This window comes from Otolemur garnettii, unplaced genomic scaffold, assembly GCF_000181295.1.
Source record: "Otolemur garnettii isolate 467f Iridium unplaced genomic scaffold, OtoGar3 scaffold00161, whole genome shotgun sequence".
NCBI classification, from domain to species: domain Eukaryota; kingdom Metazoa; phylum Chordata; class Mammalia; order Primates; family Galagidae; genus Otolemur; species Otolemur garnettii.
Genome location: NW_003852556.1, coordinates 1,541,636 through 1,554,622, shown reverse-complemented (window position 1 = coordinate 1,554,622; position 12,987 = coordinate 1,541,636). Strand labels below are relative to the sequence as shown.

Sequence of the window (12,987 nt, the reverse complement as noted above, 5' to 3'; positions counted from 1 at the left end):
TGGATTCCAAAATGTTTCCATTTTCCTTACAAAAGGAAAGAGCTTTCAGGGTGTCTGCTGGAATGGGTCCAATTGCAACGCGTCTCCGGTTTCCCACCAGGAGATTCCTGCACAAAACTGATTTTTAAAAAAATGTCAAGGACCAAACTTTCTCTTCCTGTTGTTACCGACATCTCGGATGACTGAACTAAATTACCTTCAACTTCAGGGGAACACAGCTTCTCAAAAGTAGAGTAAAAAAAAAAAAAATCCTCAAATAAAGAAATATGCCCGCAGTATTTTGCATTTCACAGACCAATGTGTCTTTGGGGGAAAGCCGCTGCTGGGAAGAGTTTTCTGGTCAATATGGAGCTCTCTGGCGACTTCCAAAACACTAACTCCTCTACTGCACTTGTAAATAGCTTAGTCCGATTAAGAAATAATTTGCAAATGACACAATGTTTCTCTAGATTAAGATCCATTGAGTAAAAGTCATGTGGGTTTTTTGTCTGCGAGATTAGAGCCAGACAGACAAGGATCGCCTGCAAAATGCAGCTGCCGGCAATGAAAAAGAAATTACCCGCGTTTGTCCGGGAGAGACCTCGGGGTAGTAAGCGCACCGGGCTCAACTCGGTAAATTCCTCTCCTTTGGTTGGGAGGGGGTCACAAGTCCCTAAGGCAAACATGGGGTCAACATTTTCAAGAAAGCAGCTATTTCTCTTTTGATACATTTCCAAGGAGTTTGGGGGGAGGCGATCTCAAGTCCGAAGTGCTGAGAGAGTCACACCGTGGGGGCGGGGAGGCCGAGAGAGAGCGGAGACCGAGGGACCGCCACGCGTGATCCTCCAGCCCCGGCTACTCTGGGAGGCCGCCTCCTCCGCCTCCTGCCGCGTTGGGCGAGGCGCGTAGGGCAGGGCTGGCAGCCCGGGGCTACTCCCGGAGGCTGGGGCTCTGCCTCAGAGGGAGTGACAGAGCCGGGAGGGTGCAAGCCCTGCCGGGGTGGCAGAGCGGTCCCCAAGCCGCCCCCACTCCGCAGTCCCGGAGCTCCCCACCCGCAGTAAGGGCCTGGAGCTCGGGGTGCGGAGCCCAGGCGACTTCTACCTGGATGGCTTTGTGTCCACAACCCTAATCTTTAGACTCTGTGTTCCTGTGGCAGCTGCCCTTAGTCGCTAGGGCACTTGTGTGGGGGTTGGGGGACGAATTGAAGAGAGCGCAGCAGAGGAAAAAGGCGAGGGAAAAAGCCAGCCAGAGCCGTCCCCAGGGGAGGCCTGGAGCGGTAGCGCCCACGGCCAAGGTGTCCCCTCGGCGAGGCGACAAAGCTCCAACGCTGTCTCCAGCCCCTGAGAGAAGAGATTCCAAAGCGAAGACGGTGGGGTGGAGACAGGGGTGAGGCGTTGATAGAACCTAGGAAATGACCGAGTTGATTCAGGACTTGGGGACGTGGGGGGGTGACATCCTCCTACCCAGAGGTCGGGAAACGCGAGCAGAGTTAAATGGACCGGTGATGACAGAAGTGCCAACTATTTTAGGGGTGGTGGTGGGAGACTTCCGAGGCACTTAGGGTGCAGGGAAGGAGGCATGTGTGGGTCGCTGCCGCCGCACTGGGCGGGAATCGCGGCCGCCTGGCCGGCGGCGGGGGCGGGCCGGGGACCTGCGGCGGGAGGCAGGGGGCGGGCGACGGGGGAGTGGGGGGGCCCTGGGGGAGCGGAGGGGAGAGGAGGACTGAGACGCGGCTCCACCTCCCAGCTCAAAACGGCGTCCCAGCTGCTCGCGGACCAACTGCTCAATGCTATTCACTGTCGAGTAGGAACAAAAAAGTGGCTATTTATTAGAATACTTGTTTGGTATTGTTCGGCGCCACACAAAAGACGTTTCATTATGTGGAGGGATTCCCCCTGTTTCCAGAGAGAAACAATGACTTGAAATTGTCTTTAAAGTCTTTTCTATCAATAATAAATTTCATTTTCTTGTCTCTCTCGCCGGCAGTGTGCGTGTGTGCGCGCGCGCGCGCGGCGAGGAGAGAAGAGCGTGAGCGAGTGAGTGTGCGAGCGGGGTGCGCGTGTGAGTGCGCGTGAGTGTGCGTGCCCGTGGCGCGGGCGCCCGCGGCTGCGGGGCTGGCGCTGCCCGTAGCCGGGCCGGGCCGGGGGCCGGGGCCGCAGCGAGCTTGGTGTGCGGAGGGGGCCGGCCACCCGGCCCGGAATGCGTTGGGGCGCCGGGAAGAGCCCGAGGGCGGAGCTTTGGGGGCAAGGCGGCGCCGGACCCGCTGTGGGGACCCGCTGGAGCTGGCGGAGGAACTAACTGTAAGTGTGTCCCGAACTTGCGTGGGGGCTTCAGCCCGCCTGGGGCTGAGGAACCGGGCGGGTGAGGCGCTGGGGAGGGGTGCGGCGTCTCTACGGTGACTCTCGGTTATAGGAGCGCGGGGTGTCCCGGCAGCGTTCGGTTCTCAGTAGAGAACAGGTGGGTACATATAGTCACCATGGCGTGCGGACTGCCTGTGGGGGTACGTTTGTCATTTTCTTCTCTGTAAGTGAATTCCTCCCGCCATCCTCGGCTTTTGGATTGGCAACAACCTCATGGACCCAGGCTCTGTTTCTCTCTGGGTAGCCCTTTTGGGAGAGGGGGATCAAGCCAGCGGATTTGAGGGAAAGGTTCGCGTCCGCGGCGGCTCCCTTCGGACTTCAGTCCCTACTCCCCCAAACCCCCACTGTGTCCCCGCCGAGGCCCAGGCTCGCGTTCGCCCTCTCACCGTTGGTTGCGCCAGGCTGCGCCAAGAACTCAATCCGAGCGTTGAAATTACGTTTTAAAAATTAACATGTTGAAGCGTGTGCCATTTAGTGAGAGGTGCTTTGGGCAAAGAATCAATTTAACTTTGAGTGACCGACGGACTTGACTGTATTAATTCTGCTACTAGGAAAAAAAAAAAGAAAGAAAATCTGTGAGCCGCAAGCCCCAGACTCGCAGAGAACGCCCTGGGACCCAGTGCGGGTCTGCGAGGCCCACTGCCGCGGCCGACACCTCCACATAGCCGGCGAGTGGAGGGAGCCCCAAGGTGGGGTCTGGAGTGCCCCAAAGCCCCGCCTGCTTAGTGGGCCACCTTAAGAGGGGTGACACCGGCCCGGGCGCCCAGCCCCCTCGGCGCATCCTCCCTCCTTTGGCGAAATAGCACCCGGTCGGCTTCCTGTTGCACCGTGCGCCTCCGTCCCGTGTGAGCAGACCGCAGTGTCCCCCACCAGCGCGCGCAAGCCACCGCCTCCTCCCGCTCTTTCTGCGGGTTTGAGCCGCTGGTGGAGAGGAAAGGTCAGGAAGTTTCAAAGGTGAAATGGATTTTCGGCGGTGGCTGTTGCTGGCGTCGATGGGTAGGGCGGGGCTGGTCTGGAGGTCATCGATCGGGGCTGGGACCCGGCTAGCCACCTCCCCTGGCAGGAAACAGGTGTTTGAACGCGATAGCAGTCGCCAGTCAATTAACCCATTAAAAGCCCCCTTTACGCATCGATCTCCTGGAGTGTAGTGGGGCTGGCGTTCTGGGAGCTTCTTTGTGAAAAGAGGGGGCTGGGAGGGGGCGGTTCGCTGATGGCACCCCGTTGGCTCAGAGGATCCCCAGAAGTCCCTGCCACCTCTACGGACAGTGAGGCTTCCCAGGCAGCCGGGACCAAGGCGTTTGCCTTCCGCTGCTGTTGGAAAGAGGAGTCCTCCTCTGTTCTCTCCCAGGAGTGGGTCTTGTTACCCCAGGCCTGCTCCACCGCCCCTAGGGCCAGGAGGGCCGATAATGCCCGGGATAGAGGAGGGGTAAGCGCCCAAGGAGCACAGGAAGGGGTTCGTCCCCACCAGCAGCCCCTGACGCCATCAACTTCTTTCCCCGGGCAGGGCAGCGTCTCTTCTGGATTCAGCAGCGACAGGCGACCCAGGCCGGCTGTCTGGGCCAGTGCATGCAGGCACACAGGGCACACAGCGCGTGTCCAGTGGGGACAAACGGCTGGCTAGTGCTTGGGCCCTGGTTATCTCTATGGGGAGACGGGACAGAGCCTGACCTGCGGGGGTGGGAGGTGGCGGAGGCAGCTCCCAGGAATAGAATTGGGGTGGCTGGCGCCCTGGGAGCTGGGCCGGCTGAAGGGGGTCTCCCTCCCTGCAAGGACAAGACAGACGCAAAACCTTGCGGTCAGGCTGTGCTGGTCGGAGGAAGGAGGCTTCAGGCGGAGGCCAGTCTATGCGTGCACAGAGAATATAGCCGCCAGAGAAGGCGGCCATAAACATCCTCTTCTCCAGAAACAGCTATGCCTGTGTCTTCTGAGCCTGAAACACAATTTTAGATAGCTGAAATACAAATGCATAGCGTTCCTTCCCGGAAACCCAAATCCTTTCCGGGGTCCTTTGTCTGTTTAGGGGCCCTGCCACTCCCTAGGGCCGGTGGTTCTAGTCTGTCCACAAAGGGAGAGTGGGCACCCAGGAGCCAGGAGGGTACATTTCTGCCACAGGGCGAGGTGCAAGTCTCCCTTTAGCCAGCTTTGTAAAATATTTACATATGCATGCCACTTTCTCACTGGCTCTAAGTTAATATTTAGGGTTCAAACAGAGTCTAAGTAGGGTTCTACTTTTCTCTACTCTGCCATTCTTCTTCTACCTAATTTACTGGTCCACTGTCCCCCAAACTAGTGACATATGGCCCTAAGTGGCCAGTGGCTGACCTTCTCCACTCCTCATGCCTGGAGGCTGATGGCCTGGATGTGTAATACAACCATGTCCCCCAAAAGGTTTGTGTGCCCAGGTAGTAGCCAGGCCTCTACCCCACAGCAAGGAAATCTGACTTCTGCTATTAACTGGTTTCTGTCTCTTGGAGGTAAGATAAGTGGTGTTCAGATGGGGCTGGGGCCTCTGTCAGCTCAGCCTGCAGGGCTGTGGTGCAGCTCTGAAGCCCCATCCAGAGCCTGAAGATTCCAACAGAACCACCGTCCCTCATTTGCTGTTTTCTGCAGTAAGAAACCATGCCACTGAAAGGGCTTGAAATTGTGTCAAAGTGATGTTTTAATCTCATTGAAAAGTGTATTAAAGGACAAGATGTAATTTATGTGAGATGCTTCGATGAAAGCAGAGATTGGAGTGGATGGTCTTTCACTGGTGTGAACTCAGGTCATGTTTATATTGAAGCCTGTGTAGCTAATCTAATTTGCAATAACAGGGATGGCCTGTAAGAAAAAGCATCTCTGGTTTCACTTTATTTCTTTTCATATAGAAATTCCTTATGACTTGTCTCCTCTTGTGAGTGATGCCTTCTGCGTTTGGGGGCTGATGAGAAAGAACAGGAGAAAGGGCTGCGTTTACCCCTAACTGCTGCTCTTTCTTCACAGCCCTGGTCATTGACTGGCTGGAATGTGAGCGGCCACCACGCTGCCTCAGTTTTTGATCTCTTCAGAATGAGCAGGAGAGCCCTAGTGTGTCAGAATCCACCTTCTCCACATGCCAGGGAACAGCACCGGGTCTTGTCTGTTTGAGAATTTTGGCTTCTGCAGTTTGTTTCAGGAGTGTGGCTTAATCAGATGTCCCACATACTTGGAAGTTAATGTTCTATAAATCTTAATGTGAATAGTTACAACGCTCCCCCATATTCACAAAAGTTTGCTCTTGTTCTGACTCTACGTAAGAGCTTAGAGAGAAACAAAACGCACCCACCGCTCAGGATTCTTATTATCACGTCTAACACAAACGTTCTTTATCAATAAAAAACAACGTGCCTTAGGAAATTACAAGTTTTGTATAACGTAAAAAGGTGTATTCAAACTGTTAATTATGGGGGTTTGTGTAAATGAAACTTTAGCAGTGACCCGTTTAATTTTGCGTAATTACTGACAACATGAGACCAGGATGGATCACAATACAGTATATTTATCTGGAAGGAGAATATTGCACTGACGTAGTTAAACCAAAGAGAGAAAGAAAAAAAAACTAAGGATTATAGATATATAAAAAATACAAAAAATCATACCCTGAAGACATTTGGGTTAAAACCTCGGAAGGTGCTGCTTTTCTTAAGAGCCCATCCAAATTTTGGAGGCAGCGACATTTTCCTCAAAATCCAAGGCTCAAGAACCATCTCCTCTGCTTGGTCAAGTCCCAGCCCCGCCAGCTCACTACCTTGAGCACAGCTCGTGTGGACTCTAGAAATCTGAGAGGTCGATGAGTGTCAGGAGCTGTCTGGCCCCGGCGCTCAGCAGCTGCCCTGAGCGAGCACGCACCACACAGAGGAAGGGGCTGGGCGATGCAGGCTGCAGAGTCGAGTTTTGGGTGACCCTGAAATCGCCTCTGGCCCAGAGAATACTTGGCGAGGAGGAATGGAGGAGTGAGAGGAGGGTCACTGACGACCCTGCACCATCCACTTCCCGCCGGCGAGTCTGAACGCCTCTTTCCTCCCCTCATTCCAGGACCCTTGGAGACCGGTGGAGGAGGTGGAAACCCCCGGCTCTGGCTCTCTAATTACCAATCTTCCTCTGCAGCCCCTGAGCTCGGCATTGGCTCAACCAAGACCTAAGAGGCCACGTCGCCAGACGCTAGACCTGGGTCCCCACTAGAGCCGCCCTTTCCCACCGACCTCTCAATAATGGCGAATGCGGGAGAGGGCTGCGGGCAGCGAGTAGTGCCCAGTGGCGCCTGGCGCTCCGCACACCCACCGCGCCTCCAGAGCCGGAGGCTGATTCTCGGCCATGGGCGCGGTGCCTGACCTGCAGGTACCCGGGCGCTGTGAGGGGTGGGTGCCCGGCTAGAGCTCCTATCTTAAAGGCCGCCGATGGAATCGCGCTACAGTTGTGCTCAGCCCACCGGTCCGCCCGATTGGTTCCCACTGAGTGGGTACAGGTGGAGAGACTCCTGCCGCGCCAGGTTGTACGGTCAGGTAGGCCTGGACAGGATTCTCAGAAAGTTTCTCTTAAGAGAAGGGGCCTGGCAGGCCAGGGGCTGGTGTCTTGGCACGGCGCTTCCCCAGCCCGCCGGCTCCCTCCCGAGTGCCTGCGGCTCCGTGGGGGCGGAGGGCGCGATGTCCTCTTGGGTTCCAATCTTTCCTCTCGGTGTCTTCTATTTCATTCATAAACCTGGTGGCTACAGACGCAGCTTGAATATTGACGTCTCTCCCCCAACTGCTCCGCCGTTAACCCAATTACAGAATTCATCAAGAACTGTGTTGAATTATCTCTTTCCATACAGTATCAGCATTAGCCTAATTAAAAGCTATAATGTCTGATATAATGATTAAATCGTTAGCTCTGCTGTAGGGAAGCAATATTTTGTTTTCCCTTCAATTAGAAGCTGATTGAGGTTTTCAGAGCAGGTCAGCTGTGAAATTTGAATTATATGTGTGAGCACTGCTCACAGGGTGAGCCCCTACTCGAAAGCTCCCAGAGCTTCTCCAAACGCTTTCACCCGGAGAGCTGGGAGGCGCACACCACCGCGCGCGCGCACAGTGCTGTTGCGTCTCGACTGGAACGTTCGGGTCCCCACACTAATCGCTGGGAAGAGGTCGTGGTTACTTTCCAGAGGAAGGACTTCACTGACCCTTTCCCACAGATGCCACTGGACGAGTCCTCCAATCCAGGACACGTTCTTAGGTCGCAGGACGCTGGGAGCGAATGCAGACCTTGCTCTGCTCAGTCTCTCGGGGCACAGGGGTTGCTCCAAGTCCCATACCTGCGAGTGGTTTTTTCTCTTCTCCTCCCACGCACCCCCTTTACCTTGACTGGGTTTATTTATTTTAATTTATATTCTTTGAAAGCAAAACCAAATCAACACCAACAAAAAAACTTTAATGTACTACTACTTTGGCTCCCTTCACATTGTTTCGGAACAGCGAAGCCAAGTTAGCCCGGGCGCAGAGTAGTAAGGACCCAGCAGAGACTAGCGCTCTCCAACAGCGCGCTACCCGTAACCCGCGCGCCCTGCAGCGCAACCACCCCAACGCGCTCCCAGCCCTGAAAAAGGCCTCTGGCTACAGGAGCAGGCCAGGGGCACCGGGCCGGCAGAGGGCCCAGGGTCCCTCAGTCTCCGCGAGGGCGGCGGCGGCCAGCAGACGGCGATCGCGACCCGCTCCACCGCACGGTCAGCGCAGACGCGCCGCGGGCGTCGGCTTGAGCCCACAGCCAGGGCCTGCGCCCTCTGAGATTCTCGCCTCTTAATGCTGGAAAAAGAAACCCGGCCTCTGCGCCACGCCCCTCCCCGCGACCTCCCGGGTGGCCCTAACCCGGCCTTGCGCGGTCCCCTCCGGAAACGCGCGCTCTCCTCCCACCTCGCGCTCCAGCTGCACCTTCCGTTGGCTGCGGCGACCTCGAACGATCTTTTTCTCTCCCGCGCTTTCCTTGCCTACTTCTTCAGACTTCTCTTTCTGTCTCAGAATTTCCTCCTAGAAACTGCCTGCTCGCTCACTAGTCGCCTCCCTTTAACCGTGATCTCCACCTTAGGGAGCCACCTGAGCCCGGAAGGCTGCTCCCCAGAGGTCATGGGAGGCGCCCATTCGCGGCCTCGTGCAGGCCACGGAAGCTGCTGCGCCTGGCCTGTGGAAGGCCAACAGGTCGTGGTCTGGCAGCATCTGGGGGAATGTGTCACCTGGACAGACGGTCTGTGCTACAAGGGAAGACAAGAGGAGTTCGTGTTCTCTGTACACCCCCCCCCGCCCCCGAACGTGTCCAGTCTCCTTGCTTGGAGCTTGAGAACTGAGACTGGCCCGGAAGGTCCATCTCCAGGTGCCTGAAAGCTAGTTTTCACCTAAAGGTCGCTCGGGCTGGGGAGTCCATCCACAGAGGACTCTATCCGCTTCCGAGATTCGTTGGGAGCATAATCATGGGGGGGGGGGGAATAAGCTAACAGTTTTAGTTACTCCACATTTGCAGTTTAATCTAGAGGTGTTATACTTAAAACTCATGATTCAATTTTTTTGAAAGCCAAGAATTCCTGTAGAATGGCTTAAATATATCACATATGGAGGCACATGCATGCATTATGTGTGTGCATCCACACTGACACATATGCATCCATGTGTGAATATAATTCCTTGTACTGGTGGCTTGGATCTGGGTTTTCTTTGAGGACAATGGCCACAGGTTAAATAAAACAACGAAAAGCATCTTTATTTATCCACATTTCGAAGTTGATGTTCTCTATAGCTTTTTTTTTTTTTTTAGCAATGAGGCACAAGGAAATTTCTGAGTTGCTAAAGAACATATTTGGTCAATCAGCAGTAAAAGTAATCCTTAGTCTGGGGCTCTGGACTTTCTCTGACATTTTTTGAAAATGGGGACAGGAGTCTTCAAATCCTCAAGAATCTTAGACTTCCAGGAAGTAACCAGCTTGAAGGAGGCCCCTGCCAAGGGTGGGGAGGTAGAAGGAGGTACTTTTCAAACTGGTTTTGGGCAGTTTTCTCTCTCTTTTTAAAGAGTCACTACGGAGAAAGGTTAGAAGGAGCAAAAAACTGATGCTCCCAGAAGCCACTGCCCACAAAGAGCTAACATGGCTTCTCAGGCCTGAGGCCAGGCCAGAAGGCAAAGGGGGCTGGCATGTGGCGCCCTGCCACTGCCAATCACTTATTACCTGGCAACAAGTCACAGCGACAGCTCAGGTTTAATACCTGTGCAGGTGGGCACACACGATGAGTGTGCACCCATTTGGGCCCAGGGAACATCTCACTAAAAAGGGCTTTGGGGAGTGGCCTGAATGCTGAGAACTAGCGTGATCTCATACAATGCTACACCACTTGCCTCCTATTTAGATGCTCTGAAAAACAAGGGTAACGTATTTGGAAACAATTTTCAGGACTATGGTTGAAAGAAACTAGACCATTTCAAAGTCAGCTATCCAAGTTCCCCAAAGCATAAAGCATTCCTGTGAAGCACACTGGAGTGCAGGGTGTTTATAAAATAAATTGCCCCATTGATATGGAAAATAATGTGCCAAGCCTGATTCACACAAAGCATTTTCAGGGGGTCTTAAGCTATTTAGTTTAAAATCTAAATTGAAAAGCATAGGAAAGAAATCTTTCAACTGCTAAGTGGATAATATAGTTTATAATTTGTAAACCATTTCCTTTATTTCAGTCTTGCTGACTTTTCCCAATACACTGGCTCTCGCTGCACACCCATCACCTCCTAAATTACCAAAGAAAAACTAGGTCTATAGCATTCCTAAACAATATTCTTGTTCCTTTTTTTGTTCATTCACAATGTAACCGATATTTGTAGGTAGCGCATGAAACAGATCAAAAGATTTAACAAACTCAATTGGTGCAATAAGAAGGTAGTTGAAAACCAAGTTTATAACCTAGATATTTGGTGAAAAATAAACACGAAATGATGTTTCCTTTTAATATAATTGTATATTATTTGATGAGTTTACTATTAAATGCTGAAATGGCCTGACATGAAAGTGGTTTAATCTGCAGAGATCAATTTGCTGTCGCACTGCACTGTAGCAACCCTACAATAAAAAAACCTACAGTAATAATCATAGTAATTGAGAGGAAGAAAAGCATTATTCCTGTACTTTGTACAAGCAGTAGGATCAAGAAATTCACAACCTCAAGAGTTTTTTAATAGAAAAAAAAAGGAGAGGCGTCACATGTCCACTGTCCACCACACTTAAACACCCTTATCGCACCCTCATTGTTACCACCATGGGTATGTGAGCATTTCTGCTGCGTGGTCAGCCACGTGGTGCTTGGTTAAGGCTCCCCTTTACCCATCACCATCTCCTTAAAGCACCCTCAGCTCAAGGTGCAAACAGAAATGCTCCCTGCACCTCCCTGAGAACACAGGAGAAACCCCTGGGTCAAGGAGGTGTTTTCTAGGAGCAGTCTTTGGGCCACTTCCATATGGCTCTGGTGGAAATGGTAGTGAGCACAATAGCACTGAGGTTGGGTTTGGCAATCTCTTGTGCCCCTAAGCAAAGACATTTTGAGGTTTAAAAATTACACAGCTACTGGGAGGCTGAGGCAGGAGGATTGCTTGAGTACAGAAGTTTGAGGTTGCTGTGAGGTCTGATGATTCTAATGCACCATAGGGTGACCCATCCAGACACTGTCTCATAAATATAAATAAAAACTTAAAAGAGAACTATAACAGCAGGTTCACCTGCTGCTTTGATCATTCTATAAACTCAGCCTTGCCTTTGCATAATGCAGGAAATGGCATCTGTTGCCTGGCAATGAGGCCCCACCTTTCTGTTCGGTTTCTGGTGGGCCTCGCGCGGTTCACCCAGTTTTCCCAGTTTTTAGGCAACAGCTTGTGGAAGATTCGCTCCAGAAAAACGTGGGCTAGATCATTCTTTTGCGATGTCAACAAACTTTTTCAAGTGTTGTTGAGTAACTATTCGAGATAGATCTTTCAGCCTTCCTAGAAATTCCTTTTCAAGAGTAGGAAGCCAGGTTGGGAAGAGAACACGACTGGAACTCCCAGGCCATGAACCCGCCCCTCAAAGTGCAGGGCTGGCGGTGGAGGAAGCTGAGGAGCTAGGCCCCACACAATTGCTCCTGCGATGCTGGAATTCTGGGGCATGGACTGTGGAGGCCTTGGCTGCGAGGGGGCACTGCAGAACTTCAATACTTGCGGCGCAGCGGGAAAGAGGGGGAGGAGAACTGGGCTTCCCGATCCTGGAGGGAGAAACCTGAAGTTATGGCCCTCGGACCTTGTCCTCTGTGCCCAGGAGAGCTCCCTCCTTTTCAGCACTCCGAGCAGAGGGCGACGTCCCGGCCTCCATCTCCAACTTTCCCTTCCCTCCAGGAGTAGAGTTGGCTGGTGGAGACACAGGAAGAGCTAGGTCTCCCTGCGTTCCTTTAAAACACAGCCCGGGGCTGTATTCTCTATCCCCAGACCCCAGCGATTCGTTCTTGGTCTTAGGTTTTAAACCCAAGCGTTAATAATTCCGAGCGCGCGGGCGGGGAGAAGCTAGGAAGGCGAGCTCGGGGTTCGCCGTCACCTCCGCCGGCGCGCGCGCGCGCGCTCGCTCAGGAAGCAGGGTGGCTGTGAACCCCCCTCCCCGGCCTCCTCCCCCCTCCTTCCTGCCCCTGCTCCCCTCGCCTTCCTCCCCTCCTCCCTGCTCTGCCGCCCGCGCCCAGTGTATCTACTCCCTCCCCACGTCACTCGCCAGCGCGCCATGCAAATCACCGCCGCCGCCGGCTCCCATTGGCCGCGGCGCGCTCATTTAACGGCAGCCCGGGCCCGGCGTATGGCTGCTGGGCCCCGCGCGCCGCCGGCCCCGCGTGCGCCTCCGCTCCGAGCGCTGGGCTCCGGGCAGGCAGCAGTCAGTCCCGGGCTCGGCGGCCCCGGCTCTCTGGGCCTCTCCGCCCGCCCGTGCCCCTTCCGCTGTCCCTGGCCCCCCTCCCTCGCTGCACCTCCATCGCCCCCTCCAGGCCCCCCTCCATTTCCCCCTCGGCGACTGGCTCCCCCCGAGCGCCCAGGACCAGCACATGCCCAGCGCACGCGGCGCGCCTCCCTGCTAGAAGTTGCAGCCCCAGAGTTGGAGGCCGCTGAGGACCAAGCACCGGAGGAAAGAGGTAGCGCGCGGCGGCGGTCGGCGCAGAGGAGACTGCAAACCGCGGGCCGGGCCCAGCGCACTGCTCTGGCCCGGAAAGTGGAACCGCAACTTGATCACTACTGCACCTGTTTGTACCTCTCCGCCAAGGGCTACTGGGCAGTGGTGGCGGCGAAGACCGCGACCCCGACCGTCGGCCTCTTTGGCAAGTGGTTTGTGCACGAGGAGAAACTTTACACCTGCGAGCCTAACCAGCATTGAGCGCGTGCGTTTTTGCTTCTTTTTTGTTGTTGTTGCCTCCACCCCCCTCCCATTCTTCTTTCTGCTCTAGGAACCCCCTCCGTCTCCCTGCTTTTGAACTCTTTTTCACAACACCCCCACCTGGCCGTCTATGCTCCAGGCCCTCTCCTCGTGGTGCCAGTGAACCCGCGAGCCGCCCCGATGTACAGCATGATGATGGAGACCGACCTACACTCGCCCGGGGGTACCCAGGCCCCCACGAACCTCTCGGGC

General features: G+C 54.4%; 1 protein-coding gene across 1 annotated transcript in view; it reads left to right on the top strand.

Moving 5' to 3' along the window:
- Nucleotides 1-12,915: 12,915 nt before the first annotated feature.
- The window catches only part of SOX1 (SRY-box 1), a 1,177-nt gene continuing 1,105 nt past the window's right edge, over nt 12,916-12,987 (top strand). Inside the window, 1 exon segment of the mRNA XM_023519206.1 lies at nt 12,916-12,987. This exon segment is cut by the window's right edge and continues 6 nt beyond it. Within this exon segment, the coding sequence (XP_023374974.1) occupies nt 12,916-12,987 (72 nt within the window).